General features: G+C 39.6%; 1 protein-coding gene across 2 annotated transcripts in view; it reads right to left on the bottom strand.

Annotated features, from left to right (window-relative positions):
• The window catches only part of AVL9 (AVL9 cell migration associated), a 35,776-nt gene that overhangs the window by 14,519 nt on the left and 4,115 nt on the right, over nt 1–17,142 (bottom strand). For both annotated transcript variants that reach the window (XM_030480341.1, XM_030480350.1), the window contains exons 2-8: nt 9,862–9,982; nt 7,636–7,721; nt 5,759–5,830; nt 5,013–5,102; nt 4,562–4,628; nt 3,831–3,871; nt 2,643–2,681 (exon numbers count right to left, since the gene is read on the bottom strand). In XM_030480341.1, coding sequence (XP_030336201.1) covers nt 2,643–2,681; nt 3,831–3,871; nt 4,562–4,628; nt 5,013–5,102; nt 5,759–5,830; nt 7,636–7,721; nt 9,862–9,982 — 516 coding nt within the window. The remainder of the gene's footprint in view (nt 1–2,642; nt 2,682–3,830; nt 3,872–4,561; nt 4,629–5,012; nt 5,103–5,758; nt 5,831–7,635; nt 7,722–9,861; nt 9,983–17,142) is intronic.

Raw genomic sequence — 17,142 nt, 5'->3', positions numbered from 1 at the left:
TTGCAGACTTAAGACTTAATAAAAGACTTCTGCTGTCAGCTAGGAAGACACTTTAGAAGTGACTGATAAATAATAACTCATGTTCCACCAGTATTTGCAAGTCTACAAGCTAGTGAATTGATGGAACCAAGAGAAAAACCTATGGAGTCCTAACACATACCAAACGATGTTTAATGGTACCTCAGCTAGAAACAGACTATGTATATTATCTTGCACAAACTTTCTTTTGTCTATATTCAGGATAGGCAAATTCAAATTGCTACAGGCACAGAGAAAGCACGATGAGAACAAGCAGCTCAACTGAGGGAAGGATTCCTATTGACTCCAACAGGAATCAAAAAAGTCAAACTTCTTTTAGGATGCTGCTTTATAATGCACGTAGGAAAGATGCAGGACCCAACAGCAATGAACTACAACAGAAACCCTGCGATACCTCTACAGGTTTAGATACCCAGATACCATGTATTCCTAGCCAAGCTTATTTTTAAGCCTACAGAAATAATGAAGTCTAAGTACCATCTTGCTTACAAGAAATCTATTCCACTCTTGAGTTTTCATTGGGTATACTGCTTACTGAAGCTGAGTACTTTTCTGTATTTGCTCCATCAAGCCCCTCTGCCATCTCTCTGTCTATATGTGCGCACACTTCCTGAGCCCTCCCAACCTCACTATATGCCCTACAACGTTTACATCAGCAAACCGGGTGGTCCTGGAAGCAGAAAATCCAATGATCACCATCTGGAAGTGGTCTTCCAGCCTACTAACAGCCGAGAGGTGGAAAAACAGTTCTTTAGTCTGTGGAAAGGCATCAACCAAATTGCTAAGGACTAAAGCAAATCGGTCTGTGGCATTCAGGCATTTTTCAGCTCAAAGAAAACTGGCATTATTAGTGGTTTCTTGGCTATTATGTTTAAGGTCTTTGAACATACAGATTCCTTCAGTTATTCTGGAACCTTAACATGTGGCAGAAAACAGGCAGTGCCAGAAAACCAGAACTCTTCCTTTTGAAAGTGTTGTCCTCCTGTTGGAGCTTAGGGAAAAACAAAACCAGAGCAATCTGCAGGTTTATTCAATAAGTATCCAGTTATTTTCAAAACAATTTCATATGTTTGAGTCACATGAACATGCTTGGGAAACCCTCCCTCTTCCTGTGCATTCATGTGTTGTGGTTTGAGCAGCTCCAGAGAAGAACTGTAGCTCAAGAAAGCATTTTGTTTGTTCATGTCCAAATTCTGGACTGACTTAGTGAAATGCTATTACAAGGTTTTAAACAGATCAGTGGACATACATTTCAAAATCCTACTGGGAAATATTCTTTCCATTTATGGTTAAAAAAAGCAGTGTAGACTTGGGTTCTTCTGGGGAAAAAGCTTGCATATTGAGTCTTGATTACATCCATATTTCCATGTGCACTCGTACTATGTCATAATCATAATTTCTCAAGTATACCTTTTGCATAGCCTTTCAAATATATCAGTCATTACCATACAGCTCTTAAATGCAGAAACTGCATTTATTCTCATCAATAAATACTTAGAACTGTCAAGGTATATGTAATTTACAAGTGACAAGTGCAAAAGCTTTGGAGAAGCTGTTACTTCTGTTTTAAAAGCTGTATTTACTGCCCCACAAAAGATACCTAGGCCTTCAACAGGCTTTAAAAAACCACAACTGTTTACACTTAGAATGAATCATAGAATCACAGACTGTATGGGTTGGAAAGGATCTTAAGATCATCCAGTTCCAACCCCCGCCAACGGGCAGGGACACCTTCCACTAGAGCAGGTTGCTCCAAGCCCCTGTGTCCAACCTGGCCTTGAACACTGCCTTTATAGATTAAGTCCTACTGACTTTCCAATTGCAGCTAAGGGAAATTCTAATTGTCCTTCTCAGTACTCTGAAGAAGTTGGGGTTTAACAGAGCAGGTTTGCTGAAGAAAAAGTGACATTTGGGAAACTGAAACAGAACTTTCAACAACAAGTTGAAAAAAGCAAAACAAACAAAAAGCAAATCCCTGCATGTATCTGTCTGAGACTTGATACACAATCATTTCACTGAAAATTCTTGTTCCAGGGTGTTTAAATATATATATATACACACAGAAGAAAAAAAATGTCTCTACTATTTCACATCTGCTTGTACATTTTGCATATTGCACTTAAATGACTAAGACAGTATTACTTCTGAGGCAGCGAGACAGCCCAAATCGAACACTGAGCCTAGAATTCAACAGTTTTTACCAATTCATAATGTGAGTTCAGCCTGACCCAACAGTTGCCACCCTGCAGGTGTCCAGGCAACTCAGGTCTGAAGGACACTTCTAGCACTTGTTTTCTTTTTTATGCCTATTTAAAGCCTGAACCAGAAGTTCCACTTACTGCAAACCTGTTATAAGCTTTACGCAGCCTTTTGGGTACCAGCATTTCCTATTGGTTCTTTCACACAGGTACCTATTTGCATTATGTGTATCCTTTCTTATCTTTTATAATATGTTAAGTTTCTCCACTCACACATTTAATCACATTTTACTTACTCTGGCTGGGACAGCTGTTAATAAGGTAGAGTGTGAACAGAACAGAAGTGGAGGCAAATTTTTATAACTGCATTTTCTGTTTCAATTACCTCAGCCTACAAAATGTTACCTTTTTCTCTAGAAGAATCAGCTTAAAAAGGATCAACACCTGGAGAAAACAAACACAGAAAGGAAAAATATGGTGAGTGAACCATTGCCATTTATCAAAAATACTGTGCAAGCATAATCTTTTATCCAAGGTTTCATGTTAATCACTGCATGATCGTCAAATGAGCAAATACATTTGACCAGTGACAACCAGTGTTCCAGTATCAGTTTTCCACCTGAGGACTCATTTTAAAACAGCATTTGATTTACACAACAAAAAACCTGCACAAGGAATTCTGTGATTTGAATCATACAAAGCTTATTGGAAAGAACATTGTGTAATCCAAGAATTTAAAAACCCCAGTAAACTACATAAAGATAAAAGAGTTCCCCCACAGAAATACAGAAAAGATTCAGCAAAATAACCAAAAATGTCATTCACCTCACCTAATTTTAGGCATCTACAGATGAGATATCTAGATCAGAGTGGCCGTACAGACTCTCCACACTCAAATTAAAACACAGACAATTCTGGGGTGTGACTGGCAGAAACGATTTAACATTGTTTAATCTGATGTTAAACAAAAATGAGTTCTACCTCAAAAATCTACTGAGCAGGCACAAATACACCATGAAATCCAGATTCTTTAATTTGCTTTCTTGATGCCTTTCAGTTAATAAAAGATTCTAAATGCTACTTATACCTTAGCTATAGGATACACACTGCATTTCAATAGTTATTTGGAAATAGAAGAGGTGCAAGTCCCCTAAGTTCTATGATGGCAGAAGCTGCAGAAATTACAATATACAGGGAAAAATGCTCCAAGTTGTGTCTGCACAGACTTTAGCAATGTTCTTCCATCACATTCATCTGATGAGAAGCAGGAAATCGAAACAAGACCGTAACTGAGATCCCACCTGCAGTTTGGGACAGGTCTAAAGAAATGTCACACAAACCTAGAAATGGCCAGGGAATCCAGCACACAGGCAAAACTTCTCAGTCTAGGACTTACATTCACTGAAGTCATGTAGGTGGAAGGGGATAGGAAATCAGGAGATTGTCACCAGAAGCACTTAGGAAACAGTCATCTTGCTCCTAGCTGAGGTATGTCTAGACATGTTTATTTTTCAGTTCCTCTCAAAGCATTTTACTCCACAAAGGGTTGTACTTTATACATCACATACTTCATACACAGCAGAGAACACCCACCTTGTGTCTAAAGTGAAGAACAAGATCCCGAGGAGACAGACCTGAGATTCCAAAAAGAGAGCAATTACTACAGCTTAATAGCTAGTAGAGATACTAACTTACTTCTTGTCACTCTTTTTCAGGGGGAGCGGGACACCCATTATGGTTATTATGGTTATTATGGTTAACCTGGTTATTTCAACAGCAGAACTCATACAAAATTCTTTCTTTTGAGCAGGAGCAAGAGTTATATCTACAATTGAGACAATAATAACCTGAATTGTCATACTCTCGAGTTGACTCCTGTTGGATACCATACAGCATTATGGGAAGACTGAAGTACTGCACTGTGCATACAGAAAACACAGGGAAGAGTCAGAATCAGATGGGATCTATCCCAAATAACAGATGATGAAAGCTTGAGCACCCCACACCATCAAATAGCTCAATCTAGAAATTAAGAAGGTACTGTTTCCTAAAAGCAGCCAAACAGTGGCTTGTCAGACTGTTAGGACTGTTAGGTCAAGAGGTAATGTGGCTTTCAACCTACAAATAACTCCTATTATGAAAGCAACACTCAGTTTATTTGACATTTATTGAAATCCATTAAGAAAGAAACACATAACAATAGTGTGCAGGCACACAGACCTCTGGTGCTTAATCTGTTAAATGCACATAAACAAATTAGCTCAGGAAGGGAATATGCTGATTAGTTTAACATCTCTGCTGCTTACACAAAAAAAATCACTTACCAAGATAAACCTGTGACCCTTCTAGCGAGGTATTGCCCAGAGAACTATTCATGTGATCATAAAGTTCCTGTAAAAGTTAGAACAAAAGCAAAACAAAACCGAGAAGCCATTAATGGCACATGGCCACAAAAAATCCAGAATAAAGAAAATTCACTTCTTCAAGGATTTCAACATCTTATTCCAGAAAGAAAGTCAAATTTTACTAATGGGGTCAACAGAGATACAGGCTGATAATCGTGCTTGTTCTTGCATCTTGTTACAAGCCAGAAAGGTGACTCTCTGTCAGATTACGGTAGTTCATGTTAAAATGTTACAAGAGCTGAATAAATGAATGACCTACGCAAATGGAATATTTGAGCAATAACTGCAAACACTAAAGGCTGTAGCCTTACACTGAAAGCTTTGTTCTGTACACTGGAAGTTAGTTGTGTGGCTGTTCCTTAAAAGTTACCTTAAGAATTGAAATTTGTGAGAAGTCTTTTTCTTCGAAGTACGCATGTGTGATGAGCTGCAGCTTCGCCTGAAGCAATCCATACAGAGGCTTGGAAGAAAAACAAACACAAAAGCACGTGAAGAAAACTTATTTAGTCACTCCTTTTGAGGTTGAATCTTCTCCCATTCTTATCTTGCAATATAGACATATTATTACACACAGAGTTCATGGAGGGGCAGTTGCTAATGCGCAGCATCCTTCTCCTGTGCTTAAACCTTTCAGCTTTGAGCACAGAAAGAATCTCTTTTCCCTGCCTGGTGACTGGTAGCTTTTGTTAAATAGGTAGAAACACAAGATGTTTCTTCAAAGCCAGAGTATGCTGTATGTGTGACTACCTTAAAACCTCTTTCAATGTCAACTGTCAGAGCATCAATGTCAACAGCCACTCTCTCCAGGTATTATAATGGCCAAAACCCACAATCCTATTACATGAAATAAAGTTAGTAGCACATAAGAAGAATCAAAACCACAAATAAATATCCTGATCCCTGACAACATGCAGACACTTCTACAATTACTCTTAAACGGAGATACCAATTCCAGGCAGCTCACTCAAATGCCAGAGCCTTCTGACTCAATTTTACTTCAGTAAATCCACTCTGCAATGATTTAAGGAGGCAAAAGTTCCAAATCAGAACATGGAAAACAAATAATTTTTAGTATGTTATCTGAAAGTGTTTTGGGAGTTAAACAAACATTCTTACCAGCTGACTGAGAACACAGACACTCTTCTGTACAGTTTCTCGGGTGATATCCGCTTGCCGTACTTTTAATGCCTAAAACATAGAAGTATTACAGTGGTTTTACCAGACACAACTGTGAATACAGGTCTAGTTGCCACATGCCACCTCCCTATTTTGAATAGAATCCTAAAACTGACTGCCTTAAATGGTAGAATATCCAAACCATGCAACAGTTTGCCCTTACCTAGTAAAAATGGTCATAACACTGATATGTCAGAGTTGTGTTCTCATCTCACTGTGCACAGCAAAGATCCAAATACAGCTGTGACGATAGGCAGAGGACTGTTTAAAAGACACTAGCATGAGAAAAAGGCAATAGCCCTGGAAAAGGCAATGGCATTTTAACTCAAGGTAACGTAACAGAAGAGGAGACACAACACATTGCCTGCTCTTCTCTAACAGTATCTGTGATAATGGACCGGGTTGAAAAGTCTTTGCCTAGAAATTGTTTGCTTTATACTTGAGGATTTCTTTGAGCCACCCATCAAATAAAGGAGGTATCATCTGCAGAATCAACTACATTCTCAGCCAGACCAAATGGTCCCAGCATTTAACAGCAGACCTAGAAAGGGTGGGGGCAGAAATCCAGCCAAGTGATTCACTTAATGGTACAAACCAGCAAGTGGCAGACTGCAGCCCCCACACAAGAAAGGACAGATGGGAAGAGCGCTACAGCTGTCCTATGAAACACATTGTTTTGTGTTCTACTTGTTCCAAAGTGTTCATTTTAAACATCTCTTTAGCTTCTTAATTAGTTATTAAACAACATAAACTAATCAAGAGCACAATAAAGCCAAGTTATTTTACAGTTACATAGAGGAAGGCTCTAAATCAGAGATACAGTGAGGACTGGCTACAAAGATAGTGAGGGAACTGAAGTCAACATGGATTTAGTTCAGAAGAAATGGAACTAAAATATGCATGTGTGAAATTTCTCCTATAGCATAAACAGGAACTTGAAATATAATCAAGGTATGATTAACACTAGAATAGAGTACAAAATTTACATCTTCTGAATACGAGACTCACTTAAAATTCAAACCCACATGGCAGTCCAGATTTTTAGCATTTCACTGGAAAAGGGAGGAAATTTAAAATACATTGATAATAATTTAGCAATAGAATCCTACAACGGTTTGGGTTGGAAGGGATTTTAAAGATCATTTAGTTCCCAACTTCTCAATTGTAAGTGCACAGCTCATACTGCCGTTACTGCTTCTGAAAACGTGGGCAGATTTCAGTAGATCAAGAACATCATTTCCTCAGCCTGCTCAGGTGCACACCACCTCTCAGCTATTTTTCACCTTTACTGCTTTTTATTTGCTCAGTATCGGTAAGCAGCTACAATGAATGGGAAGATTCTGGTCTACTCTGCCTACTTTTGGCAAAGCAGGTAGGTGAAGAGAAACATCCCTACACTTGCATTGTCAGATCCCAGGAAACACTCCAAAATTCTGCATGGTCACACACTGGAGAAATTTCAACTTCTTCCACACCAGATGCCTACTCCTTGGAAACACGACTTGGCTACCTGACAGACAATCAGCTATTTGCTGATAGGTATTTGCTTTTTGGTGCTGATGCTTGGATTAGCTCACAATAGCCGAAACATATTTGTTAACTGCCTTGATCATTTCAAAAGATCACAATAAGCCTGTTGACATAAGGGAAAGGAATAATTCCCAAGTTCTGGAGCTATCTACTATGCACATTTTCACAGGTTTTTAATGCAAGCTGATCATGCAGTTTGTTGGTGTAATGCAAGCCACTGATTTTTAGGGTCATTAATGCATCAAGCCTACTATTTCATTAATACAATTCCCAACTTGGGAAGTTACCTTTGCTTCAATCTGCCTGTAGCAAGAGACACCATAGACTGTGGTTCGATCCCCACACCTCGGTGGCAAATGGAAAAACACAGTATCTGTGCAAGAGAAAAGATTTGTTTCATATGTTACTAACAAGAGTCCAATATTGTCATTTTCAGCATCACTTATTTATAAAACATTTACTGCTGAAAATACTGGCACACTTACTTTCTGAGACTTTAACAAGTCATCTATAAAGCTATGCCTACATCCAGATTGCAGGATGCTTTGTGGAAGAATCTCTAACTGTGCCCATATGGCTATTCTGACAACAGCCTGATGTTTAGCTTAACCAAGCTCCTACAAGCCCACTGACAGGTTCTCAGAAGCAGCTATTGACAGCAGCAAAGCACCACTGAAACCTATGGGCATGCTGCTTTCCCAATTCAGTATGGAGGAGCAAAGACAAAGCACTGTGAGGCAAGGCATACAATTGGAGTGTGATGCCATTAAGACAGTAAATGCCATGAAGATAGGGAAAAAATAGCCCACCAAGGAGGACAGTTGAAAGATGAACGTAGCTGCTACCACTGCCAAGGTAGATATCCATGCACCACTATGCTTACAGAAAGGATTTGTGAATCCTTGTCTCACGCAAAATAATTGCTGTCTCTGTGCAAGCGTAACATGAAAGAAAAAAAGTATCTATAAAACATGACAAGAGAAAGGTTTTTATGGCTTGAGACCTACACACCAATGTATACACACACGCACTTGCTACTGCTGCAAAAGTTGCTAAATCGTAACTAGAAGACATTACAACAGTTTGCCCTTCAAAAACATGAGTGGAATTTGCTTTGAAACCAACTACTAATACTTTGCTTCCTAGTAACAAAATGAAGAGACAATCCCACAGGCTTTAATCCCAACAGAAAGAGCGACTGTTTATAACAAAGCTTACTCCCTCGAACAAGTTTAATGACATTATGAAGACCACCTTGGGTTTGAAGACTATTTCCTGAACCATCATCTCCTTTGCAAAAACGCAACTATCAATGGGAATTAGTTTAAAACTCAAAAAATACATATCTAATAAAGCTTCAGTAAACGTAACATAACTATTATCTGAAACATACCTGCCTGTTTCAAGTTCATGTGTATTCTTGCTTACAAAACACAAGAATATATATCAGTTTTGTTGCCAAGTCTTTTTTTATTTACCCAAAAATACACACTGATAATCTTTCAGTACAGCAATAAAAATGCTTAAAGTTGAGGGATGGTACTGAGCCAAGAGAGAACATGTAGGTGCAGCTGAATGTGACTTTCCCAGCTTTGAACGTAACCTATTTCTCCTTATGTATTTAACAACACCAAAATTGAACAAATATCATGGCCCAGACTGGAGTCTTCTTGCTGGTAGCAGGGGATTATTTTGATATGACTTCCTTCTTGCTTCCAAATGAGATCTCTGGAAGCTGGAGAATTAGGAAGCTAAGTACATAGAGTTAAAAAAAACCCCAAAATCTTATTAAAAGTAGTATTAAAGCATTTCTGTGATTCTGCTGTTTTAAGTGACTTCCTTGTTCACTGCTCTGTAGAGAAAATCACCCAGATGAAACAACTGAACATGCGTATAAACGTCACGGTGATGAACCAAACTGCTGTCAAATAAATAAATGCAATACTAAACAACAGAAACAAAATAAGTGCAGTGAACTTGCTGGTAAATACGTGGCAAAGGAATCATTCTGCTGACAAATACACTAACGCTTCTGTTCCTGCCCTCTACATGTGCTGGTTTTCAAAATACATCATTCTACAGAAACTGAATCACTTGGAGGTCATTCTAAGAACCTCTGAATTAGTAGAGAAAATAATGATTACATACATTACAAAGCAGAATGTTAGAATTTCATTCCTCCCTTCCCTCAAAACTCGATTAGGTTTTACTCAAGAGTTTATTCCCCCTTCAAAGAACTGAGAAGGCTGGTAGCCTTGATTTGCTCTAGAACTACACACAAGTGTAGGCTTTTATCAATATCTGATTTCTTGATGTAGGAGGTACACGTTTATGATCTACTTTCATTTTAAAGTCTGAAGAAACATATCTTTGCTAATGTATTTGGCAGCTTAAACAAAAAACCACCAAATCCAGGAAGTCTAAAAGAATCACTGATTAACTGTTCAGACATCAGGATGTTTCTTTTGATTGCAGTAGTAGTAGTACATAAAACTTCCTCTCTTGCTTCTTACCTTCCTGATAATTGTGAGCCCCATCCGGTAAGGCGAGAAATGGCAAGTACTTCCATTCCTCTGGCAAACTGTGGCTGTCATGTCCTTCTGCAGGCTTTAGGGGAGGATAGGAAAATTCAACCTAAACAAAGAAACAAAAGCAGAGGGGAGGCAAAGAGACAATACATTACTGTTATCGAACAAACCAAGTGTCTGTGATTCAGCCCAGCACCTTTTGTTTTAGCAATGGTATTAAAGTTTTATTTCCTACTAGCATGCTTTATCTCTTCCTCCAAAGCACCCACAGACAGACTCACGCGTGGTCTGACAGGCCCTGAGCAGATTTGGCTTGTACAGTGTTTCTGTCCAGCCTAGGACCTTTTCCTCAAGAGAAGTGTGAAACAGATCCTCAAGCAGATCTGAATACCTTCTGTACGCACACAGCCAGCAGCACACTGCTGCACTGCAACCTCAGCAGGGGCCATTGCGGGGCACACATATCCTCAAATCAGATTTGGCTTCTCAGCCCCCCAAGTGCTCATGACTGGGGAACACTCTAACACACGCAAGCCTCTATTTTATCCTTAACAGTGTTGAATAATCTCAGAAACTATGCTAATAGCAAAATACTGCTTTAAAGTATTTTTATGTCCTTCGCTGCCATGTGTTCTACACATTGGCTTGAAGCACCTCCCTTTCCTTTCCCCAAGAAACCCTGCTTTTCAACTTCACCTTTCCTTTATTTGTCATTTACCTTTTTCCTAGAAATTGAGAAAACCTTTCTATTCCTAGCACTACACTACATATCTACCAGAGATCCTCCTCATCAGCATCTTCACAGTACTATCCTTCATCTTCTTTTTCTGTGGAGACCCCACTGGGTTTCCAGCCACTTTCACAAACTCTTTTTTCCAGATGTGCATTTCGAATCCCAGACTGGTTTGGGTTGAAGGGACCTTAAAGCTCACCCAGCTCCAACCCCTGCCACGGGCAGGGACACCCTCCACTAGAGCAGGTTGCTCCAAGCCCCTGTGTCCAACCTGGCCTTGAACACTGCCAGGGATGGGGCAGCCACAGCTTCTCTGGGAAAAGTCTGTGCCAGCGCCTCAGCACCCTCACAGGGAAGAGCTTCTGCCTCAGAGCTCATCTCGATCTCCCCTCGGGCAGGTTAAAGCCATTCTCCTTGGCCTGTCCCTACAGGCCCTTGTCCAAAGCCCCTCTCCAGGTTTCCTGGAGCCCCTTTAGGTATTTAATCTCTTTAATTATCGAACAAAATCTAAACCCAACTTTATCAGTAAAAGAAACTGGTTAAAGACACTGCAACTTCTCCCGAAGGACATCCAGCTATAAATATTGAGCTGTAATATGTATACATGGAAAATAAAAAAGCATGGCAAAGCAAGCATACAGAAAATCTTAACGTTTGACAGATGATAAAAGAAAAACATTGTAAAGGATGAGAGTACTGAAGACGAAATAGCAACTAAATCAAGAAAAGTGACATTCTTCACCTTAACACACGGTGTCACTCTTTCTGCAACTGCTGCCAACTTAAAAAAGCACAAAGGACAAGAAAACGCCACAAGAAGTCAGCCTTGTTACTTGGTGTATCAAGTTTTCTTATTCCTTATATTATAAATGAGATCTTGAAAATACCCACAAAAAATAAAGGTCTGGTGAAAGACCAAAGTCCTGAGCAAAAGGTAACTAACCCACTAAAATAATTAGGGAAAGGGGGAGGAAAAAAACCCAAACCAACAAAACATGCAATAGAAAAAGGACTAATTCTGGCAGGGGAAAGGGGAGGGAATCCAGACCCTGACTTGCAGTTAGTTACCAAGAATCCTCAGTCTGCTATTTATGCTGAGCAGAACAGAAGAGCATCTGACTTCCAAAGGAGAAACAAATACTGGAATTAGCATCCATCCAAGAGGCAGAGGAACTGCACATATAAAATCCAGAGAACTTCTTGCTATCCTTTTCAAATCACAGATATAAGAAAATGAAAATGTCAGAAGCTTCATGTAAATATCTGCAATACACAAAAGGATTATACAGTTTGATGCTGTCCAGATTCAAACTGGCTGGTGGAAAACTTACTACTAGATTCTTGCAGGAGGAGTAACCTTAGCAATAAATAAAGCACAGTTCCTAAGTTTTACAACATAGATAGTCAAGAAGCATCTCCACTAACCTTCTGAATGAGGCATTTTATTTCACTGCATGACCCACAGCAGGAGATTCTTTCCATCAAATACAGGAGACTGTGGGTCCCTTAGAGTTCAGTGAACACCTTCAAAGCATCATTCCTCACAGTAAAATACTGTGAGTAAGGATCTAAGACATCAAGCTGCTTCCAAGCATTTACAGAATTCCAATTTTATTTTGCATTCCAACCAAAACAATGAATTAGAAGACATACTAATGGAAAAAAGGGCAGGGCAACTCAAACTATATGAGAAGCATGTATTCACTAAGGATACTGTTTTTAAAGCCTAGAATAAAGCTGAGAGATCTGGCCCCTCTGTTCTTTTGACAGCGTGAAATTTGCTGAGGAACTACTTTGTTCCAGCTCACAATATGCTGTCAGCACCTCAGCTGCTATCTGATACTCCCAGCAACAGGGATTTCTGCAGGCTCTGACTGTTCCAAATTCAACAAACTGAGCAGACATTAGACACTAATGACAACCTTGTTCTGTATTAGTCTGCTTCCTTCAAAAGCGCGTTCTACTATAGAGATTTCTGTATGCATCTGTGTGTATAAGTGAGAGAATATCACAAAACTCAGATAAAGCAGAATTAAGATTGTTTAAGCCTAAAATAGTCTATTTTAGAGATCTACTTTATGACAGACCTGATTTATGTTCTGACATACTATTCCTTCCCCTCCCCAAGAGGGTCCGTGTAGGAAGTACCCTTGTTTCTAAGGAGGAATCACATTTGTGTAGTGTAATAGATCACTGCTTGTAGAAGCACCGCCTCATACCATGGAGGCTGAAAGCGTGGAAGTAACAAAGAAGCAGGAAAAAGAACAGGGATAATCCAACAGCAAGGAGAGCATGCAATGCCCTGAGGAACTTCCTTCCACCCCTCCTCTGACTTAACTCTTTGAAATGAAATCACTGGGAACTCTTTAAATCAAACTTCTTTACGAGTAGTCAGTGCAGGTGGGATTCATGTCAGCTGACTACATGTCAAAAAGCACCATCTCCAAGACAGCTTTCCTTTTCCTAAAGCATTCTGCAGTCAGAGAAAACAGACACCTGCACAGGATGATTCATCTGATCTGTTTCTTTCCATCGCCTCCTGAAGAGAGCTCGCTCACACTTCTAACTTGCAGATGACTGAATGAATGCAGATGAAACTCACCATAACTGCTCCCCGCTAGATTTCTACAGCTCCATTTGCAGACTTGCATCGACTGCTGTTACAAATCCTTTGCATAATAAAAAACATTATTTCAAACCCAAAGGATAAGAACATTGAGTAAGCCTAAAAAAGAACCCCACCACCAAAACATACTGAAAAAACCAAACCCCACAGCTCTTGAAAAGCTTGGCACAGTGCACATACACAGAAGTGATAATAACAGGGTAGAGAGAATCTCAGTCCTATCACTTCTGACTTGCAGAACAGCTGGAGCCTCAGTCAAATCCTCCTCTCAGCCTGCGTGTGCACAATGTACAGTGTCCCTAATCAAAGCAACTTAAAGCTATTTGATTTCTCACCTTCCACTTTAAACCCAAGACGAACTGACAGGGGGATGGGATGGGACTACAGAAGAGACCTGTCTCAGAGCTCTTCTTTCACCCTCTTCACAGAATGAAGAAAGAGGAGCTAATTTTTTATTTAAATACAATGGATTTATGTAAATCCTTACATATATACGTACATATATCCTGAAACCAGGACAATGTGCATGCGTAAGCATGCACTTCAGTTTCCCTGTTTGTCATTAATACACAGATGCATTACAAAAAACGCCTACAAATATGAGAAATGAAGTCTTTTAATAAAGCTCATTAGTCAACGGGAACAAAGAAATACGTGCAAGTTCAGAGCAGACTGCCAGAGCAGTTTTTTGTCTCCTCATGTGAATTAAAGAAGACTTGACAAAATGAAATTCAAATGCAAAGCTGGACTCTTCAGAGACGACAGAATAAGCTACATAACACATGGACTAGAATCTCCACTCAGTTCTTCCACTCTTCCCAGTGTTGGGGATCTTCATTACTGCTGGAAATATTGGTTATGCCTGTCAAAGGGGTTTGATGGCAATGCTTTCTGCCTGTTCACCTTGTCTTGTTCTGCAAGCACATAGCTCTTGATGGATTTCAGAACTAAAATCGATATAGAATATTGTGCTGCGATTTAGTGGAGAAATAAATAACTGCGCTCTGCACAGAGTATTGCAACCTCTGTGGATTGCCAAATAAAACTGAAATACAAGTTAAAAACCCCCTCCCCTTAAAGAGACTTCCCAGTCAGAAGGAATTTACCTGCCATTTATCAACTCACAGTAAAAAAGACGAGTGCAGGCAGGGAAAAATGTATTTCGCCTCCTATATTTAGGAACAAACATGCTGGTTTTTCTTTAAAGAAACCCCAACGCATTGATATTGTCTTCTAAATTACAAGTACACAATCAGAAGAGAAGTTAAACGGCATTGATAAAAGAGGAATTGCCAATATATATATACATGTCCACCTAAGCTATTACATTCAGACATTGTACAGGAAGTTGGCATTAATTTTTGGCAAGCTTCATTCTCAGGTAAGGTTGTTTCCCTTACCTGTGAAAAGTGTTATGTGTTGGCAACCACGGCAACATCCTCAGTGAGCACTAAACAGTGATGATTTAAAATGTGCTGGCAATGCAGTATAAACTCCCCATCCTCCCTCCTCCATCTACAATCCACTTACTACTCCACTTACGAGCTAACCCCTCTTACTCAGCAGTCACAATATCATGTCTCCTCTTTAAGACGGGTGTTTGGGAAGATTTCTCTTCAGACTAGAAATGAAAAAACATGTGGACCCAAGTAAGGTTTCCCATCAGTTAAACGAAGAGAGGATTTAACCTCAAATCTCTATAAAAAAACCCTGAAAATATTTAGAATGACAGTATTATGTTAAAGACTAAGGACGCCTTCAGTAAACTGCAAAATCTAATCTACAGGGAGCGAACCCACTCCATTCTCTGAACAATTGCTTTGATGATCTCTCCCATTGCTCGTACTGCACAAACAGGTAGAAGAATTGTCCGAAGGAAGAAAAAGTGATCGGCAAAACCCACTTATTACATTCCCATTCAGGAAAACTTTCCCCTTCATGAATCATTTCAACACATTTCATTTGCAGGATACCAGCTCTTCCTCTCTCATTTAAGAAAGAAAAGTAGAAGGATGTTGAGTATCGAGCAACACTGATCAAACCCCCCCCCCAATAGATTAAAATTACACCTAAACCTTGACCCCTCCTTTTGTATAAGTCAGTATTTGTTCCTCACACAAAGTATGGATTTTTAAAAGAAATTTTCTTGATGTATTAGTCCTGGCATAGCCAGATGCAGAGAAAAGCAGCATAGTGGTGATTTTATCTGAATCACCGTAACAACTGCAGCATGCAGCCAACTGGAAATCCAAGAACATTGTTGCTCTTTCAGCACAGAGGACAATTTATTATTTCAATCACAATTTAATCCGATTTAAATGACAGGCTTTCCCCATTGACAGAACCATCAGGTCAGGATCTACAAGCTGAAGAGCCCGTTCATATAACAATAATGCCTATGCAATAATATGACATCGAACAACAGATTTTTAAATTTACATTATATATTTATGTCTATGTAATAACTATGTATAATACACATGCATATTTATATAAACATGTAGATGTAGAATATGTATGATACATATTTATATCAATATATTTAGAAATCCATTACATACATCCAGAGTAACAGTGAAAGAAGACCATGTATTACGAAGAGGTAGGACATAGTCTTTTCTATCTTTCCAGTTCCTGAAACTGGCACTGCCTCATGTTCCTCTATCGCTAAAGCTATAGAGCTGCCACTTAGACAAGTTGTAAGGCACCATTTGTGCTGCTGCACATGCACAATGTAACCATTCAAGTTGGCTTTGAAAACCCTGACCAGGTTAGCAAAGTTTTGACTTTTAGGCCTTTAAAATATAAAATAATCTGAAACACTGAAACCTCTGTATTTGCTGTCAAAGTCATGCTAGGATGCATTTAGACACTCTTTCCAATTACTTAACACTTTATTTTCATAGTCATGCAGTTCAAGTCAGACATAGATCCTGTGCCTTGGAACTTTCATCAGTCTCCTCAAAGAAAGTAAATGAGAACAAGCGCACACACACACTCCTCCCAGAGTGGAACATAATGCTATTGCAACCAGTCCAGCCTAGGGGACTTGCTAGGGAATTCTGCCCTCAAGGCAAAACCTTATGGTCTTACAGAAACTAAGCTTGAATTCATAAAGGATGAACTCTTAAGAAGATATAAGGTACCACAGAGGGTAGTTTCCTTAATGAAACAAGAGAGGGCAATCCTCAGCTCTACTCCTAACTGACGTCAGCTCAACACAGCAAATAGTATAGACTGGGGTCAGCAGCAGCCCATCTTTCACCCCACCAGCTGCTGCACCCACTGGCTCTTAATGGATACACCCAGCTACAGGGCCTGGAGGCATTTCCTGTCCCCCAGGACAGCACCCACACCTCGTCACACACAAGACTCAGATGCACATCCTTTCCCCAGCTCTGCTGCACGCCCCAGTTCCCAATGGGAAGGAGCACATGCATGCCGGCAGGGAGCTGTCAAATGGTCCAGTGAATCCTCTTTTTCCTGGGAAAGTAATAGCATCCCATGCTAATTTGAGTAGCCTTTCTAATAAAAGCTAAAAGCTTCTTTCAAAGTTTCAACCTGTTGAACGTAAGCAAACCCACAACAGGGTAACCTTTGATACTCAACCTATGCTAGGATTAACTTCATCAAGAGATTTCCTGCTCATAATGGTCCTTTGAAGTGCTTAAATAATATTATTACAAACAGGGAAGAAAACAGAAGGAATTGAGCTAACGTTTAAAGGTTATTGACAACAGAACCAGGACAAAGCCCTTCAGCTTGATTTTACCCTAGTTCCTTTCCAAGTTATTTTGTGTTTCTGTTGCTCCTTTTAACAACATCTCATTTAATCCCTAGAGGAGATTACCTATTGCTTAATACCTGCCTACTGTGCTCCCCAAAACAGAGAGACAAGGACTTTGAA

The sequence above is a fragment of the Strigops habroptila genome, chromosome 1 (assembly GCF_004027225.2).
Source record: "Strigops habroptila isolate Jane chromosome 1, bStrHab1.2.pri, whole genome shotgun sequence".
NCBI lineage: Eukaryota > Metazoa > Chordata > Aves > Psittaciformes > Psittacidae > Strigops > Strigops habroptila.
This window is presented reverse-complemented; position numbering and strand designations above follow the sequence as displayed.